The sequence below is a fragment of the Microcebus murinus genome, chromosome 18 (assembly GCF_040939455.1).
Source record: "Microcebus murinus isolate Inina chromosome 18, M.murinus_Inina_mat1.0, whole genome shotgun sequence".
Lineage (NCBI taxonomy): Eukaryota > Metazoa > Chordata > Mammalia > Primates > Cheirogaleidae > Microcebus > Microcebus murinus.
The window spans coordinates 19528651-19546508 of NC_134121.1; the positions used below are offsets into that span (position 1 = coordinate 19528651).

The 17858-nt window shown below is 49.8% G+C and overlaps 2 protein-coding genes across 6 annotated transcripts in view; one reads left to right on the top strand and one right to left on the bottom strand.

Annotated features, from left to right (window-relative positions):
* The window catches only part of SERPINF1 (serpin family F member 1), a 351983-nt gene that overhangs the window by 146058 nt on the left and 188067 nt on the right, over nt 1-17858 (bottom strand). The window lies entirely within an intron of this gene.
* The window catches only part of SLC43A2 (solute carrier family 43 member 2), a 42645-nt gene that overhangs the window by 14283 nt on the left and 10504 nt on the right, over nt 1-17858 (top strand). For all 3 annotated transcript variants that reach the window (XM_075994262.1, XM_012740787.3, XM_075994261.1), the window contains exons 6-10: nt 11817-11909; nt 13304-13437; nt 13521-13723; nt 14135-14281; nt 17174-17312. In XM_075994262.1, coding sequence (XP_075850377.1) covers nt 11817-11909; nt 13304-13437; nt 13521-13723; nt 14135-14281; nt 17174-17312 — 716 coding nt within the window. The remainder of the gene's footprint in view (nt 1-11816; nt 11910-13303; nt 13438-13520; nt 13724-14134; nt 14282-17173; nt 17313-17858) is intronic.

The following is a 17858-nucleotide window of genomic DNA, read 5'->3' on the forward strand; positions in this document are numbered from 1 at the left end:
AGGAAAATTGGATACATTCTCCCTCTCTCAAATTCGAAGAGGAAAACAAATTTCGAAACTGTGAAAAACATGTTCAAACTGTCAAAAGCACACAAATTCTATTAAGTTGTATAAATTGGGAAACAGGGAGTCCTGGTTCTGTTTGTTCTTTACAGCGTGAAAACCACCAACGCTTTCATCATGATGAGAAATAAAAGCCGGTGTCACCCCCGTTATTTTAGTCACGCTATGCCTCTATCGTGGCAGGTTTGACTTTCAGGGATGAAAGAATGAGACAGTCCTTGAACTTGAGGAGTTTACGCTCTGAGATGCAGAAAGATGCTTTGTTGTAATAAAGTACAAGATAAATGGGTAAAAACCACCGTACTGTGAATCCCCTTTAAGAAAAACTTTAATATTAACTGTGCAGTTGTTGCCCAAGAAACTTTTAGGAGAATCTAATGGGCCTGTAAGACTTTGTCTTCTCTTTCCTTTCTTTTTTTTCTTTTTTTTTTTATTAATTGGGTAGTGCTCAGAATAAGAGATTCGGAATGTTCCTTTTCTTATTTTTTATGATTATAAAAATAAAAATGTTTTCGTTTTATTTTTGTTTTTTGAGACAGAGTCTCACTCTGTTGCCCGGCCTAGAGTGCTGTGGTGTCAGCCTAGCTCACAGCAACATCAAACTCCTGAGCTCAAGCGATCCTCCTGCCTCACCCTCCCGAGTAGCCAGGACTACAGGCACATGCCACCATGCCCGGCTAATTTTTTATATATATACTTTTAGTTGTCCAGCTTATTTCTTTTTTGTTTGTTTGGGTTTTTTTTTTTTTTTTGAGACAGAGTCTCACTTTGTTGCCCAGGCTAGAGTGAGTGCCATGGCGTCAGCCTAGCTCACAGCAACCTCAAACTCCTGGGCTCAAGCAATCCTCCTGCCTCAGCCTCCTGAGTAGCTGGGACTATAGGCATGCACCACCATGCCCGGCTAATTTTTATATATATATTAGTTGGCCAATTAATTTTTTTTTTTATTTATAGTAGACATGGGGTCTTGCTCTTGCTCAGGCTGGTTTCGAACTCCTGACCTCAAGCAGTCTGCCTGCCTCAGCCTCCCAGAGTGCTAGGATTACAGGCATGAGCCACTACGCCCAACCAAAAAATGTTTTTGTTTTAAAAATTCAACATTTTGAGAAATATAAATTGTAGACTAAAATTCTGTTAAGTCTACCTTCAGATTTCAGAATATATTTCTTTAGTATATTTTCTTAGTCTTCATATAACAATGTTTTTCTTTTCTTTTTTTTCTAAAGAACTGTTAGAACTTGCCAATTTTACTTAATATATCTTTTACATCTTTTCCTGTTAGTACTTAGAGATCTGCCTTATTATTTTAAACTCTAGAGATCTACCTCATGTTAAACAGTTCCATATTATTCCTTAAAATAGATGTGCCATGATTTATTCAACCATTTTCCTACTAATGGACATTTGGGTTGGTTTCCAATTTTTACAATTTATGAATGCTGCTGAAGTGAACATCCCTGTACGTGTATTTCTGTAAAATAAATTCCTGGAAGTGGAATTGCTGGGCTACAGAATGAGCATGTTTTCAAATTTAAAATGTACTGTTAAATGGTCTAGAAAGGTTACCTGCTGATACAAGCCTACCAGCAGGTAAGGGAGTGCCTTTTTCTCCCTACCCCCTCTAACACCGTATCGTTCACCTTTTAAACATTAGCCAGTCTGATCTGGTAAAAAATGATATACCATGATTTTTCAGATGTCTTTAATTATTAGTGAGGCAGAGCATGCTTTCACTGCTTTATTGGTCATTTGTGTTTCTCCTGTGAATTGCTTCTTTGTGTCATTTGTCTATTTTTCTACAGGGTTCTTTATCTTTTTTTTTTTTTTTTAAAGTGATTTGGAAGAGCTCTTTCAAATACAAAGTTCTCTTTCTGAGTGAGCAAGGGATCTTACCCTAGGGTTGTTAGTTCTCTCCATGGTACAGGAGTAGGTTCCAGGAGGGCTGCACACCCCCTGGAATGGTATGCAAACGAGTACGTGTGTACATGCTGCTCAGCTGTGTCTTTCAGGGGGTTGAGAGGGTCCATTGCTTTCATCAGCTCCCAACAGGTGTGTGTGACGGCTAAAAACCACCTGGTAGGAGCATTTCTACTAGTGCCTTGCTCTCCCTCTGAGAGGCAAAAGGCCACACAGGCCCCAGGTTGACCAGGCAAGAGAATCACCTGATTACCATTTCAAAGTGTTTGGTTACCAGGGATGTGTCTAGGGGAGTCTGGGGGCTCATTGCCTTGTCCCCATTCTTGGATCTAGAGCAGGGGGTCAGCAAACCACCACGCCTGGGCCAAATCCAGACCATGCCTGTTTTTTTGTGTTTTTTTTTTTTTTAATTTAATTTTTCAAGAATATTTTGAGATGGAATGTCACTATGTTGCCCAGGCTTGTCTTACACTCCTGGGCTGAAGTGATCCTCCCGCCTCCGCCTCCCAAGTAGCTGGGAGGACAGACGTGCACTACCACACCACCACACCGGCTGATTTTTCTATTTTTAGTAGAGATGGGATCTTGCTCTTGTTCAGGCTGGTCTTGAACTCCTGAGCTCAAGGTATCCTCCCTCCCAACTCATGAGCTCAAGTTATCCTTCCTCCTGGGCCTCCCAAAGTGCTAGGATTACAGGTGTGAGCTACCGCCCCTGGCAGTATTCCTGGTTTTTGTAAAGGAAGGTTTTTTATCAGAGCATTGCCATGCCTGTTTGCTTACGTATTGCCTAGGGCTGCTTTTGTGCTGTAACAGCAGACTTAAGTAGTTGTGACAGGGACCATGTGGCTTGCAAAGCCTAAAATATCTGCTATCTGGCCTCTCACATAAAAAAATTGCTAGCCTTTGGTCTAGAGGCTCTAAGAAGCTGCAAAGTCACTGTTCCCCCTGTCTGAGGGCAGGGGCTGACACCCACCCCCAACCCCCGCCCCCTCTAGTTGCACAGGCCAGCTCCTTATGTACTTTCCAAGTCATCTCTTTCCCCTTCCACACCCCCAGCCTGCAGAGGTCTCCTTGGATATCCCCCTATCCCATGAGGTCTCTGATGAAGGCTCTAGCACCTACTTCTTTTGAGAATGGACTCTGAAAGAGAAATGAGACGCAGGTCAGCGAGGACAGAGCCAGAGCGGTTGGGCAATGTTCTTGGGCTGACCAAAGCTTCTGCTGAGCAGCGCTGAATCTCACTCTGACACCGCCCAGGCCTTTAAAAAGCAGAACTGTCAGGATCAGCTTCCAGAGACGCCTAGCTATCAGCACAATGGCACTTTCTGTTTGTGTCTCCCACCCATGTTCTAATTTTGGGGACAAAGGAGTCTTCAGGATTGCCTTTAGGAGCTTCATAAATCTAATGTACAACCCAACCGCTTTGGGGCTATAGATAATTGCTCCCTGATAACCTAGGGAGGAATCTGGGGGAATGCGTTGCCATGGAAGCCTTAACTCGGGGACTTTCTCAGTCCCAAAGGGTTTTGTGTTGCAGGGGCTATGGTCTAAATAAAGATGAGCAGGGGCTGTGAGCTGTTGCTCCATTGGTGGAAAGGCGGCCCCAGGCTGGCAAAATGCCTTTTCCTCACCGTCTGGGATGACATGGCCGATAGCCCTCCCCCGAGAGCCTGGGAGGTCTGCGCTCTCAGGGGGTTTCTTCCCCTAGAGTGGAGGCTCAGAGGGGCCAGGCTGGATCCCATGCCAGGTGACCTGGGCCAGTGTGTGGCATCCTTGGAGGGCGGGTGCCAGGTCACGCCATGGGTACAGAGCCCTCCCCACGGTGTGGAGCCGCAGCCTGGACATCTGGACGGCACACTCTGATCTGTTTGCCCAATGCCTTGCGTTTGTACAACCCTTTAACTCGCTTCATCAGCTGGAGCACAAACACCGGCCGGCGACTGGGGCGGCGTCTTTGGGTCGCCACCCCACGATCCGGGGCCGGGGTTGCTTGGAGATGGGAGCAGATGCAGCCAAAATTGCGAATGTATCTTTTCCACTTCACTACCCTGACCCCTGTCAGTGTGGGCGGGTCAGAGAGCTCTGAGCTGAAACCCTCACAGCAAAGGGGTGACACAAGTTGCCAGGCTGCATTTCATGAAAGATTTCTCTGTGGGCTTTGCCCATCGGATTCATAGGAAATCTGACTTTAAACCCGAGGAAAAAATGGTCCCGTGGGAGATGGGATCTGAGGGTGAAGCAAACAGAATAGACATCCCTCTTCAAATACCTGAAAGAAGGGCAGGGGAGCGAGTGCCCCCAGAGAGGGGCAAGGGTCTGGCATTTCTGCTCAGGGGACCCCGTGTCTACAGCCAGGAGAGGGTCCCACCATGCTTCCCGGCCAGCCCCGCACAATCCAGGTGCCAGGTGAGCAGGACTGTCCTGGTGCCCAGTGCTGGTTCTGCCTCTCCACCTCCCTCCCTGTGTTTCTGTCCTTGGCCTTGGGAACCCAAAGCAGTCAGCTGATTGCCATTGGCTTGGGAAGAATTTGTCCATCAGAGGGTTCTGCCTCATGAATTTGCTCCAGCACGTGACACATTTGGGGTGGACAAAAAGTGCAGTGGCATCAGCCGGGCTAGACCTGGCTGGGAAGGCTGGGGAGGTGGGCAGGGGAGGGGACTGCTCCCTTTCCCACCCCTTCAGCAGTGAAGCAAAAAGGTGACCACAAGGACCTTCTCAGCAGCGTGTGCTGGGAGGTGCCTGGTTGTCTGGGGTTAGGAAATAGCTCAGCTTTGCCGAGTCCGCTTGTCCAGACTGGTACCTGGATCCTGATCCATACAGGCTGTACAGAACTCCGGGTGTGGACACCAGCCACCTGAGGACAAGGATCCTCTCTGGAAGGGGCCTGAGGGCCAGAGTGTCAGCCCCCACCCACTGCTTAGCTCTGCAGCCTACCCAGGCTGCAGGGGCCTCTCCCTGAGGGCCAGGGTGTGCCCCTGGGGCTGGTGGACACAGGGGCCGTGGATTTGGAAAGTCAGTGCCGAGGTGTTTCACAGTGGCCCTCTGTCCCTGCCTGCCAACAGTCCCTCAGCCTTTCCCCAAGCGGGACAGCCCAGCCTCACTGTCACGGGGTCTTGGCCTCTGGGGACTCTTGTGCAGTGGCCGGCATTCTCTGTGACCAGAATGCCAGGGGAGGGGCCTGCAGCTGCTGTTTTCCCCTCGGGGAAGGTCACACAGCCGGGCCTGTTTATGGTGCAGCGGAGGGGCTGCGAGGGCTGAGTCACAGACTTTCCCTGTGAGTGAGGCCTCATGGAGGCCAAGTAGAGTCCAGGCCAGCAGGGCGGGTTTTGCCCACTCAAGCCTCAGTCCTCAGGAGAGGCAACCCTGCCCAAGAAGCGGCAGGGTGACTATGGCAAGCACCCAAGAGCTGGGAGAGGGGTGTGCTCTCCACCTGGAGTGCAGCTGGGAGTCAGGAACCAGCCTCTGCCGAGTGTTTTCCCAGCACCTGCCATGGGACACAGCACCGGCTTCCTACTTGGCAGCAGAGCTGGTGGGTGCCCCTCCACCAGGCCCTTGAGGCCGGCACCAGGGCTCAGCACTGCAGCATCTGAGTGGCCATTATGTGCAGCTGAGACTGGGCGGAGGCAGAAGACAGGAGAGAGGGTGAGCGAGGAGGGACGTCCAGGCCAGTGGGGGAGGAGACCCAGATGTGAAGATGACACGGGGAGAGTCCAACGGCAGATGCACATCCATTCGGTATGGCCCTGGACCGTGGGGCGGTCAGCCAAGGAAGCCACGGATGGGTGAGGGCAGGGACAGATGGGTCTAGAAGGAGCATCGGAATGGATGTAAGGAATCTCTGTGGGGGAAGCATACTGGGTGCTCGATAAGGAACAAGAAAGAGGCTGAGACATGAGGGTGATTGCCTCGGGGCCTAAACTGATGTGTGCTTTGGCCAGGGCCATGTGAGGCTTGTGAGAGGCAGTGTAGTCTGGTGGCTATGGGCACAGGCTTGACCTGGTTTGGATCCCAAATTTGACCATTACTAACTTGGGAGAGTCCCTTGACTTTTCTAATCCTTAAGTTTTGTACCCATTAAGTGAGTATAAATAAGTGACACCTACCTCATATGGTTGCTTTGAGGGTTTTAAATATCATATATAGGGTAGGTGTTAAAGAGTTGCTATTATTATATATATTATTACTTAATAATAAGCAAAATCTGATCAACCTAGCTCCTCCCGGACACAGCAAATGAGGGAAGTCTCCCCTGCAGGTGTGACTGTTCTGGGAGGAAGAAAAGGAAGCAGCCTAAAGGATAAAACACAAATTAGTATTAGTATTACCATTTAAAAATAATTAGTGTCCACAGGGAAACCCTTTCTTCTCCTGTGCTTGTTATTCTTTTGTGACTACACATTGACTATGGTCAGGATGTTTATGCTTTGGGTTTCACTGCTTAAGGTCATCCTTTATGTTCTTTTCCAAGAGATTTCATTGAACACAAATGCTAAGCAGTCCCTGCAAACTGAAACACACTTTGACTACCTATTTTAAAACTTCTGTTGGTCAAAAGAAAAGTTGAAGGAAAAACTAGGAAAACATACTTACAGTATATTTATAAAATGTGAATGTCTTTAATATATAAAGAGCCTTCACAAATTCTATATAGAAAGTTTAACATTGGGTGCAGGGCTCACTGCTTGAAGACTGGACACGGTTGAAGCTCTGGCAGAGTGGGGTGGGGAGCGGGGGCAGGGGCAAGATATGTAACCCTAACAATATTTGTACCCACAGAATTTGAGATAAAAAAATAAATAAATAAATAAAAAAGAAAGTTTAACATCCCCATAGAAAGAAAGGACAAATGTGGAACATGCATGACTGATGTTTAAAATCGTAGAGAAATGTTCAAAGTCATTAGTAATCAAATAAATGTTAAGTTTTTAAAAATTTCTTTTTTTAATTGTGGAAAAATTTAAGTATACATGGTATTAGAGAGACGAGTATAATGAACTGTAATGAACCATACATATACCCATCCTGCAACTTCAACAGTTATCAACTTACTGAGATATCATTACATTGAAATGAAAACTGGAGGCAGTTTGATTTCTGCCTTCACCCACCATCCAGATTATTTTGAAGCAGATATCAGTCTTTGATTCATTTCATCCATATATATAAAAACATAATTTTTTTTTTTTGAGACAGGGTGTCACTCTGTCACCCAAGCTAGAGTGCGGTGATGTCATCACAGCTCACTGCAGCCTCAAGCGGTCCCCATGCCTCCCATATAGCTGGAACTATAGGCATGCACCATGATGCCCAGCTAATTTTTCTATTTTTTATAGAGACGGGTCTCACTCTTGCTCAGGCTGGTCTGGAACTCCTGGCCTTAAGTGATCCTTCCACCTCAGCCTCCCAGAGTTCTAGGATTATAGGCAAGAGCCCACCACACCTGGCCAAAAAAATCAGATTTTGAAACAAGGCTGTTGGTGGCAAATATTAAAAGTGGGCATAACACACAATGCTGGTGAGGCTTCAGTGAAGCAGACCCTACAATGCTGGCGGGAGTATCAGCTGGTCTAAATTTTCTGGAAGGCACTTTGGCACAGTGTCACAAAGCCTTAAAAGTTTTGCCTGATGATTCTACTTCTGGGAATTTACCTTAAAGAAATAATAGCTATGTGTACATATGTTTATCCTCAAGAATGTTCATTGAAATATTATTTGTAATAAATCATTTAAAGGACCTGAGGTCTAACATCAGAGAAATAATTGCATCTATTACAGGACCATCCAGATAAGGAAATACTAGGCAGCCATCACAAATTATGTTGAAGAAGAATAGTAAATGATATTAGAAAACATTTATCAAACATAAAGTAAAAAAGAAAAGGTTTATAAGACAATAGGTACCATATATTCTTAGTTATGTTAAAAAGTTGTAGGTGTTTACAAGAAAAGGGTTAAAAGGAGATATATGGAAATGGTAACATGGCTATATTGGAGTGGTTTTCCAAATGTTTTATAATGGACATACATTATTTTTCTAATCAGGAAAAAATCCAATAATTGTGAAATACAAGGAAAGCTGTATAATGTGGTTTGCCTGGAGGCTCCATCCTCCCCTAGCAATGGCCCTGCTGACCAAGATAACATGTTGGGAAAAAGAATATTTTTGGTGATGATGAGAATGTTCCAGGAAGGGAGAGTCAGGGTAGGAAGGAGGGCAGCTGGAGGGCCTAAGAGCAAAGGTCTCACCCATGGACAGGTGAAAGTCAGCCTCTTCTAGGTTCTGTTCTTTTCTGTCCTGGATCTAGTGCTAGGTAGAAGACTCCAGAAGGTCAGGCGGGGCCATGTGCTTGCGTCAAACCCTGTGGTTCTCTTGGCCTCTAGCCTGGGTTAGGGTTAAGGGATTCTTGAGATTAGGAAGGTAGAAAGAAAAGGCCTAGCTAGCAAGCTGTCTGCTTTTCTGGAACATTCCCTAATCCTTTTGAGAAGTTTGAGACACTGTTTGTGCCCAAAGGTGACTGCAGCAACAAAAGTGTTTGCCTCACTTGCCCCTGCGCCAGTAAGGCCAGGCTCTTGCCCTCCATCTGCTCTTCTGGTTGAGCTCTAAGCCTTCTTTTGTCCTTGTCTTTCTTTATCTGCCCTGTCTGGTTTAGCATCCCAGGCAGGAACAGTTTCCTCCTTTCACATAAGCAGAACTGATCTTTGGACTCCCCCTGGGGTGGATATGTCCCCAGAGATGCTTTCCCTACAAGGCTGCCTTGCTGGAGTAACCCACATGGAACAGCCCGAATATCTGAGCTTGGGAACTGAGGCATTTCCTTTGAACTGCAGCATACCTGGGAAGCAGGTGCTCAAAGAGTGAGATTGGGCACCTGTAGTGCTCACCTGGGTGTGCCCAGGCACACATGAGCACATCGTGTTTTTTTTGTCTCCTGCTAGAAAGAACTTCTTTTTTTTTTTTTTGAGACAGAGTCTCGCTTTGTTGCCCAGGCTAGAGTGAGTGCCGTGGCGTCAGCCTAGCTCACAGCAACCTCAAACTCCTGGGCTCAAGTGATCCTTCTGCCTCAGCCTCCCGGGTAGCTGGGACTACAGGCATGCGCCACCATGCCCGGCTAATTTTTTATATATATATCAGTTGGCCAATTAATTTCTTTCTATTTATAGTAGAGACGGGGTCTCGCTCTTGCTCAGGCTGGTTTTGAACTCCTGACCTTGAGCAATCCGCCCGCCTCGGCCTCCCAAGAGCTAGGATTACAGGCGTGAGCCACAGCGCCCGGCCTAAGAACTTCTTTATGCCCCTGGTTCTCTTCCAACCCTCTCTGCAAAGTCTGGAAGGACAAAGGGCCCACTCTGCCTGGGGGCTGGAGAAGAGCTCTTTGTGCGCTGGGAATTCTATGGGGAACCTGGCTGGCCACCCCATCCTAATTCCAGAAGGGGGCCTAGTTGGCCATACACTATAGATTTGTTCATGTTCCTTTTTAATCCTGGGATCCCAAAACATCTGAAGTCCCTTACTCATATTTTTATAACAGCATTATTGAGATATAATTCACATACCATACAGTTCACTTAAAGTGTACAACTCATTGGTGTTTAGTGTATTCAGATTCATAATCATCACCACAATCAATTATATCACTCCCAATAGAAATCCTACACGCATTAGCAGTTGCTCTCTATTTACTTACAGCCCTAGGCAACCACTAATCTATTATCTCCATAGATTTGCCCATTCTGAACATTTTATATAAATCATGTAATATGTGGTCTTTTGTGAGTGGCTTCCTTTACTTAGCATTATATTTTCAAGATTTATCCATGTTGTAGCATGTATCCATACTGCATTTTTTTTTTTTTTTTTTTTTTTTGAGACAGAGTCTCACTCTGTTGCCTGGGCCAGAGTGTCGTGGCATCAGCCTAGCTCACAGCAACCTCAAACTCCTGGGCTCAAGCAATCCTTCTGCCTCAGCCTCCCAAGTAGCTGGGACTGCAGGCATGCGCCACCATGCCCGGATAATTTTTTCTATATATTTTTAGTTGGCCAATTAATTTCTTTCTATTTTTAGTAGAAATGGGGGTCTCGCTCTTGCTCAGGTTGGTTTCGAACTCCTGACATTGAGCAATCCTTCCACCTTGGCCTCCCAGAGCACTGATGGACATTTAAGTTGTTTCCACTTTTTGACTATTATGAAGAATGCTCCTATAAACATTCATGTATACGTTTAGTGTAGGCATATGCTTTTATTTCTTTTGGGTCTGTACCTAAGAGTGGTACAGACCCAAAAGTATATGATTACTCTATGTTTATTTATTTTTTATTAAGTATTATTTATTTATTTATTTTGAGACAGAGTCTCGCTGTCTTGCTGAGGCTAGAGTCCAGTGGTGTCAGCCTAGCTCACAGCAACCTCAAACTCCTGAGCTCAAGGGATCCTCCTGCCTCAGCCTCCCAGAGTGCTAGGATTACAGGTGTGAGCCACCGTGCCTGGCCTCTTTACCCATTTTCAAAATGGGTTTTTTATCATTTTATTATTGAGTTGTAGGAGTTATTTATATATTCTAAATACCAGCTCCTTATCAGATATACGATTTGTAAAAAATGTTCTCCCATGGGTGTGCATTCTTTTCACTTTCTTGATAGTGTCCTTTGAAGCACAAGTAAAAAGGTGTCCCTTTTAATTTTGATGATGTCCCTTACTCATTTTTAATTGTGGGTGAAACAGGCAGAAAGGATGAGGAACAGGTATGCAGCCAAGTTCAAACTGCCTCCAAACAAAGATGATTCAAAACAAATGGGAGAGGGGGACATTGACTAGGTCCATATAAATAGCCTGAATTCGATGAAGTAGGTTGGCGTAGCTCTTCAGAGAACAGCTCCCAATGCCAGGGACAGTATGGGTGTGGATGGGAAATCACAGCATGTGGTGCAATCACTCTTGAAGCTAGAGAAGCTGTGGCTGGTTCTTTGGGAGGATGTATTTTGCCTCATGTCTGTTTGAATCCACAACCCTATTGTAGCAAGGTTTCCGTAGTGTGGTGGTTATCATGTTCACCTAACACAACCCTGTTGTAATAGTCTACCAGGCCCAAATTTTTGTGGAATCACTGAGGCTTTAGCTTGAAGTCATATCTAGATGGGTCCTCTCTTGCCCTGCACCCAGCAAGAGCTGATGCGAGATGGCGAGAGTGGCCTCGCTGGGCAGAGGGCCTGAGCCGTTCTCACCACCGGCCTTCTCAGGAGCTGATCACTGGGCCAAAACATCCAGTGGGAAGAGAATCTCCTACCTACACTTAGAAATTCAGAAGCAGGAATCCTAGGATGGCTTCCTTCTCAGCCCCGAGGGAACTGTAGAATTCTGATTGGCACCTTCCAGAAACCTACCCTCTCAAAACTGAAAGCAGCTTTTGCTGACATCTGGTCCTTCTGGGACGCTGATATTTTTATTTATAAAATGATGCTATTATCCCCAAATAGTTTCTTATTTTTAACAGGCCTTCTTCCTGTGAGGGATGCCTGAGGCTCATAACGCTGCTCTCTGGCATCTCACTGTAACCCTGCAAAGACAACAGGGCCCCTGGCCTATCCCAGAAAGTCAAACAACTCTGTATGTCTGGAGTCCAATTTCTGCATTATCTTCCTTCCTTCCCCTCATCAACCTCAGCCCAGGAAGGAAAAACTTCAATTAGCAGTAATCACCCGTGAACTAAACCCCTGTGACTCACACAGGGAGGGGGGCAGGTAAGATAGGGGCCTGACAGTGCCTTGATTCTCTGTCCCCCTCCTTCACCTATCCTCTGTGAGTCTCTCTGCTGAGGTTTCCTTGTTTCTTATCTTTCAGCTGCCCAACATGTTCGGAGACCTTCGGTCCACGTTTATTGCCTTGATGATTGGCTCCTATGCCTCCTCAGCAGTCACCTTCCCAGGAATCAAGGTGAGGGTGTGGCTGGCGGGTTTCCAGCACGTTTGTTTTGTAGTAGTGTCTGTGCAGAGGCCTCCCCCAAGGCTCCTTCCTCTCTTCTGAAGAGAGAAGTAACCGTGGGTGCTGGGGGTGGCCCCTCCCCACCACTCCTACCTGGGCAGGATACACCTGGGCTTCACAGGCGTGAAAAAAGAAAACCGCTGGGCCACGGGGGATGGAAGATTCAAGCGCATCACTGCAGGGTAGCGCTGGCTGCCTGTGCATTTCTGGGCCGGGGTAGGGAAAGGGTGGCGAGTTTGTCTCCCATCCTGAGTCCAGCTCCAGCCTCCCCCGCCCACAGCCTGTTGTTGTGGCGCTGTTGCTCCCCGTTAGCCAAGTTGGTTCAGCTGTTTCCCTCCCAGGCAGATTCGGAGCCTGTGGAAGTCACACAGGGTCAGGATGAAGCAAACACCTCACTGTCCATTGGCCCCAGCTCCTACCCAAACCCTGCGGCTCTGCCAGGGCTTCCTCAGGGGGGCTTCTCCCTCCTCTGGCATTAAGGGACAGCCCCTTTCCTCAGGTGTGCGTGGGCAGGTCACCCAGGAATCAAGAGGGTAGGAGGTGGGAATCTGGGGGCAGCCGTCCCGTAGACTAACAGGGATTCTCGTGTCTCTGGAGCAAGGAGGACCCTATAAGTTCCCCCTCCTCCTTCTCCCAGTGTCTAACTGCCGCTGGCTTCGTTGGTGAGCTGGGCAGCTGTCTGCCAGTACTTTAGGGACTCTTGTGTAGCTGCTGGAAATAAACGGCGCTCATGACAATAACAGCTAACATGCTGCCAGGCCCTGTGCTGAGCACTCTGCCAGGGTCACACCCACTAGTCCCCCAACACCATGGGGACACGTGCCAGTGTACAGTCATTTCATAGAGCATCAAAGGGAAGCACATTTGTCCATGCTTGAGTATTTTTTTGGCACCTGCCACGTGTATTCTTCAAGGCTTTGGAGAATCATCCATGGACGAGGCTAGCAGGTTCCTGTTTTCAGGGAGCTAAACTAACACTAGATGAGCAAATGAACCAAGAAGCACAGTCATCTCAGCCATCTTAGCCTGTTCCCTGTGAGCCCAGGAGACAGTGAGGCGGTGGGAGTGGTCAAGGAAGGCCTCTCCAACACAGACATCTAGTCCAGATTGGAGGCACAGGGGTTAATGACATGCCAGGCCCAGATAACTAGCAAGTGCAAACGAGTTGGGATTATTGGAACCTGGGGTATCTGATGCCCCAACACCCAGGCCAACAGGGCTGTGCCTCCTCATGCCGCTCAGCACAGGGACGGCGGGGGCTGCCGATGCCCCCTGCCTGCTGCCCACTCTGGCTTCCCTCTGCTCACTGTGCTCCCTGTCCCACCCTACCCCACTGTGCCTGGCAGCTCATCTACGACGCTGGTATCTCCTTCATCATCATCCTTGTGGTCTGGGCCGGCTGCTCCGGGCTGGTTTTCCTCAACTGTTTCTTCAACTGGCCTCTGGAGCCCTTCCCGGGGCCAGAGGACATGGACTACTCGTAAGTAGATGTGCCCTCTGCCCCAGCCTCACCCCAGCCAGGGTCCCTGGCAGTGCCAACAGACACTCTCCTGGGGCCTCTAGGGTGAAGATCAAGTTCAGCTGGCTGGGCTTTGACCACAAGATCACAGGGAAGCAGTTCTACAAGCAGGTGACCACAGTGGGGCGCCGCCTCAGCGTGGGCAGCTCCATGAGGAACGCCAAGGAGCAAGCAGCGCTGCAGGAGGGCCACAAGCTGTGCCTGTCCACTGTCGACCTGGAGGTGAAGTGCCAGCCAGATGCTGCAGGTACCTACCTCGTGGCCCCGAGACACCATCAGGGGGTCCACACCCATACCTGGGTGACATGGTTGGGGGCATCCTGATCAGGGGCACCCCTGGCCGAGGGCCTAGTGGGTATCCTCTCACTCCACTCCCACTCCTCCCCGAAGGGGAGGCAGCCCGCCCGCCCTGCTCTGCAGATGAGCACACTAAGGCTCGGAGGTAAAGGGATCTGCCCAACTCTGGTTTCACGCAGGTGACCCCACTGCAGCCCTAGCACCATGACCCTCACCCGGCCTGTCCCGGAGGTCCCCATCCTTGCCTCCAGCTTGGGGCGGTTTGCACAGGGAACTGAGCCTCCCCTCACACACACACCTGGCCCCTGGATGGCAGGTGGGCTCTGCTCCTCGGCCCTGAGCCCCTCACCTCTCCCCACAGCGGCGCCCTCGTTCATGCACAGCGTGTTCAGCCCCATCCTGCTGCTCAGCCTGGTCACCATGTGTGTCACTCAGCTGCGGCTCATCTTCTACATGGGGGCCATGAACAACATCCTCAAGTTCCTGGTCAGCGGTGACCAGAAGACAGGTAGGCGGCCCAGCCCCCGAGAGTGCTGGTCACTATCCCTGGCCCGAGTCGAGCCCGCCGGCCACGGGCCGGACTGTGTCAGGCTGAGTCGGACCAGCAGGGCCCTGAACCGGCAGCATCAGAGGCGCTGCTTGCATGTCAGAGCTGTTGCATCACAGCCAGTCCCAAATGTTCTTCCACCTCCCCGTCAGGGTCTCCCGGTTTAGGAGGGAGGGATGGACCGAAATAGCTACATGTGTTTGGGGTGTGGGGGGTATTTTCCAGTGCCCAAGGGGGAGGGTTGAGGTGTGTGTCTGTAAACGAAAACGCGGCACAGAACAGAGTGCCCGCCTGGGCGTTGCTGAATGACAGCTGGTTGGACCCAACACCGTGAATCCCCTGGAAAAGCGGCAGGGTTGCTGGCGGAGACCCTGGGTGCCGAGGGGAGGGTGGTTGTTGTGGCTGCAGACTCCCGGGCAGTCTGGCCCTCACTGAGATCTACATCATGAAAACTGCGAGACAGGGCAGGGCAGAGGCTTCCTCCGGGTGTGTGATCCAGTCGAGGCTTGCTAACTCCAGTAAACAGCACCGATAACCTACACGCCACTTTCCAGAACAGCACAGAACGTCTTCAGCTGATGAGGGCTTTTGATCCCACAAAGAAAGTCGGTACTTCCCCAGGGCCCGAGCTGAGTCAGCTTTAGTCATCCCCGAGCGGGACAAACACATTTGGAAAATCCTTTTTATTGGCAGTCTTGCTGGTGTGCAGCTTTTTTTGTTGTTGTTGGTTTACTTGTCTTTATCAAGGGGAAGATACCTTAGGCATTGTAAAGAATCAATTATGAGTGTTTAAAGGGAACAAGAAATCAAAAGATGATGATAGCAAAGGGAATCAGATAATATAACCGGTTCTACTGTAAAAATGGGAGTCCGATAGCCAAGCAAAGTGGGGAAACACTGGCCTGTGCCCTTGCAAAAACTCAGAGTGAACACTACAGAGTAAGGCCCTAAGGAACTTGATAGGAAAAAATAACACTGATTTAGCTTTGTTTAGTCCAGCGATGTTCCCCTAAATTTCTACCTCTGGAAACCTTGTTTTGTGTGGCACTCATTAAAATCTGCAGAACGGGCCAGGCACGGTGGCTCAAGCCTGTAATCCTAGCTCTCTGGGAGGCCGAGGCGGGCGGATTGCTTGAGGTCAGGAGTTCGAAACCAGCCTGAGCAAGAGCGAGACCCCGTCTCTACTATAAATAGAAAGAAATTAATTGGCCAACTAATATATACAAAAAATTAGCCGGGCATGGTGGCGAATGCCTGTAGTCCCAGCTACTTGGGAGGCTGAGGCAGGAGGATTGCTTGAGCCAGGAGTTTGAGGTTGCTGTGAGCTAGGCTGACGCCACGGCACTCATTCTAGCCTGGGCAACAAAGCGAGACTCTGTCTCAAAAAAAAAAAAAAAAAAAAAAAAAAATCTGCAGAACGCACTTTGAAAAGCTGATCTCTTTGGAAAGCTGAGTGTTGTGAACACTGAGGCCCAGAGTGGTGGAGACCCTGAGGTGTATAGGAATAGCCCGGCCTGGCCCTCGGAAGGCAATTCTGCCTGTTGCTGAGTCACAGTCTTTTACTTGAGTTCTCTGAAAAATCTGCTGCTGCCCGGAAGGAATTTTTCCAACTATCTTCTACATTCAAAAAAGACACTTTCAAGAAGTAGAGGAAGTCGGGCTAGGAAGTTTGGTCTGTGGCGGGCAGGGCATTGGTTTTCCCCATCCTGCTCCTGTGACCTGTTGCACCCAACACCCACAGCCCTGGGTCTGCCCAGGGGGGCTGCTGTAGGGTCAGGGAGCCGGGTGCGCTGGGAGGGAGACCAGCTCTGGCTGTCTAGGGGAGAACCATGGTGTCAGATGCTTTGGCAGGGTGTCCGGGGAGGATTCTTTGACCTTCCCGTCTCCCCGAGTGTAGCAAGAGGTAACTGTGACACAGCAGTAGTGCCCCAGGGGCTGAGTGGTAGTGGAGGAGGGGCTCTGATTTTGCCTTCACACGCAAGCCACTTCCCCATCACGGTGCCCGCCACGGTCACTACCACGGGCTTGCGGCAGCAGTGGTCAGGAAAACGTCAGCAGGTGCCCGGGCTGGGCCCCCTCTCCTGAACCCACTCCCAGAGGCCTGGCTCGAGCTCAGCCTCCTCTGAGCGCTGTGCATCACGTCTTGGGGGGCCGTGGAGTGCGTGCTGGGCCCAGAGCTGGCCGGCCACCTCTCCCCTCCTCTCTATAACAGCTGTTGAGATTTCTGTGCTAACCTCTCTCCTTTCTGCCCTTTCGCCTTTGCTTTCTTGATGCAGTGATGGCCACGGGTAAGCAGGGGGCTTGTCGGGGAACGTTGTGACATTCACTCCATTCAACCCAGAATCTCCTTGCCCTGAGCTCCTGACGTCCCTCTTGGCTAGAACTGTGTGGGTGGAGGTGGGGCAGTCAACTTTCAGCTTCTGTTTCTCTGAAAAATCTCACATGATGTCAAAGCCTGTGACGTGGGAAGCCCAGCGCCTGCCTGGTATATTTCTAGAGGCAGAAAACTAGTGGCAAGTCACACACAAAACCTCAGTCACGGGCGTCGGTAATCGTGTGGTTCCCAAATCAGCGACTTCCCTGAGCTTCTGGAGGAGGTCACTGTGACATGCTGGGTTTCATTCGCCCATTCCTGGAAACAAGCAGGGGATTTAGAGCAGAGAATAGGGTGACCTGCCCCTTGCTCCCCCTTTGATTTCAGAGGTTAGGGTCTCTGGGCTCCCCTCAAGACCCACAGTGACAAGGGAGACCCCAGAAGGGCCCGTGGGTACTGGTGCCCGTCGGTACCGGCGCCCGTCCCAGGGCTCTCTGCCAGGACCCCCACGTGACTTGACGCGCCATCTTCCTCCCCAGTTGCCCTGTACACCTCCATCTTCGGCGTGCTCCAGCTGCTCTGCCTCCTGACGGCCCCCGTCATCGGCTACATCATGGACTGGAGGCTGAAGGAGTGCGAGGACGCCTCTGAGGAGCCCGAGGAGAAAGACGCCAACCAGTGCGTAGGCTGGGCCGTCGCCCCGGCCCCCAACCCCCAGCCCCCTGCAGAAAGACCACAGGGTCACGGGTCAGGCAGGCGCAGGGCGGGCGGTTAGGTTTTTTAGGCAGCAGGAGAAGGGAGAAAGGAGTGTGCTCAAAGCCCATCTCACGAGTCCGCAGACACTCGTTGGGCTCAGCACACGTTTAGGTCTCTCGCCTCTTTATGGGAATTCTTTGGTGCACTAAGGTTTAGGAAGCACCGAGCTGGGAAAAAGAAGGAGAAAAACCAGGGGAAAGTTTGTGCAGACCACCAGCTGCCAAACCATTCTGCTCTGAGGACTGCCCTCCCTACGACCCTGGGCAGGGACGGCACGTGGATCCCCATAGAGCCAGCTGCTTGCCCCCAGGGCTGGTCCCACGCAGGTGTGAGCAGTAAGTCGCTCTAACCGTGTGTATTAGGAGAGTCGCTCACGATCGTGAGGATGAAACAAGGTTCTGGGCCCCTACCTGATGCAAGGGCTGGGCTCTAAGATCAGAGGATGAGTTAAAGGCTGTCTTCTCTGAC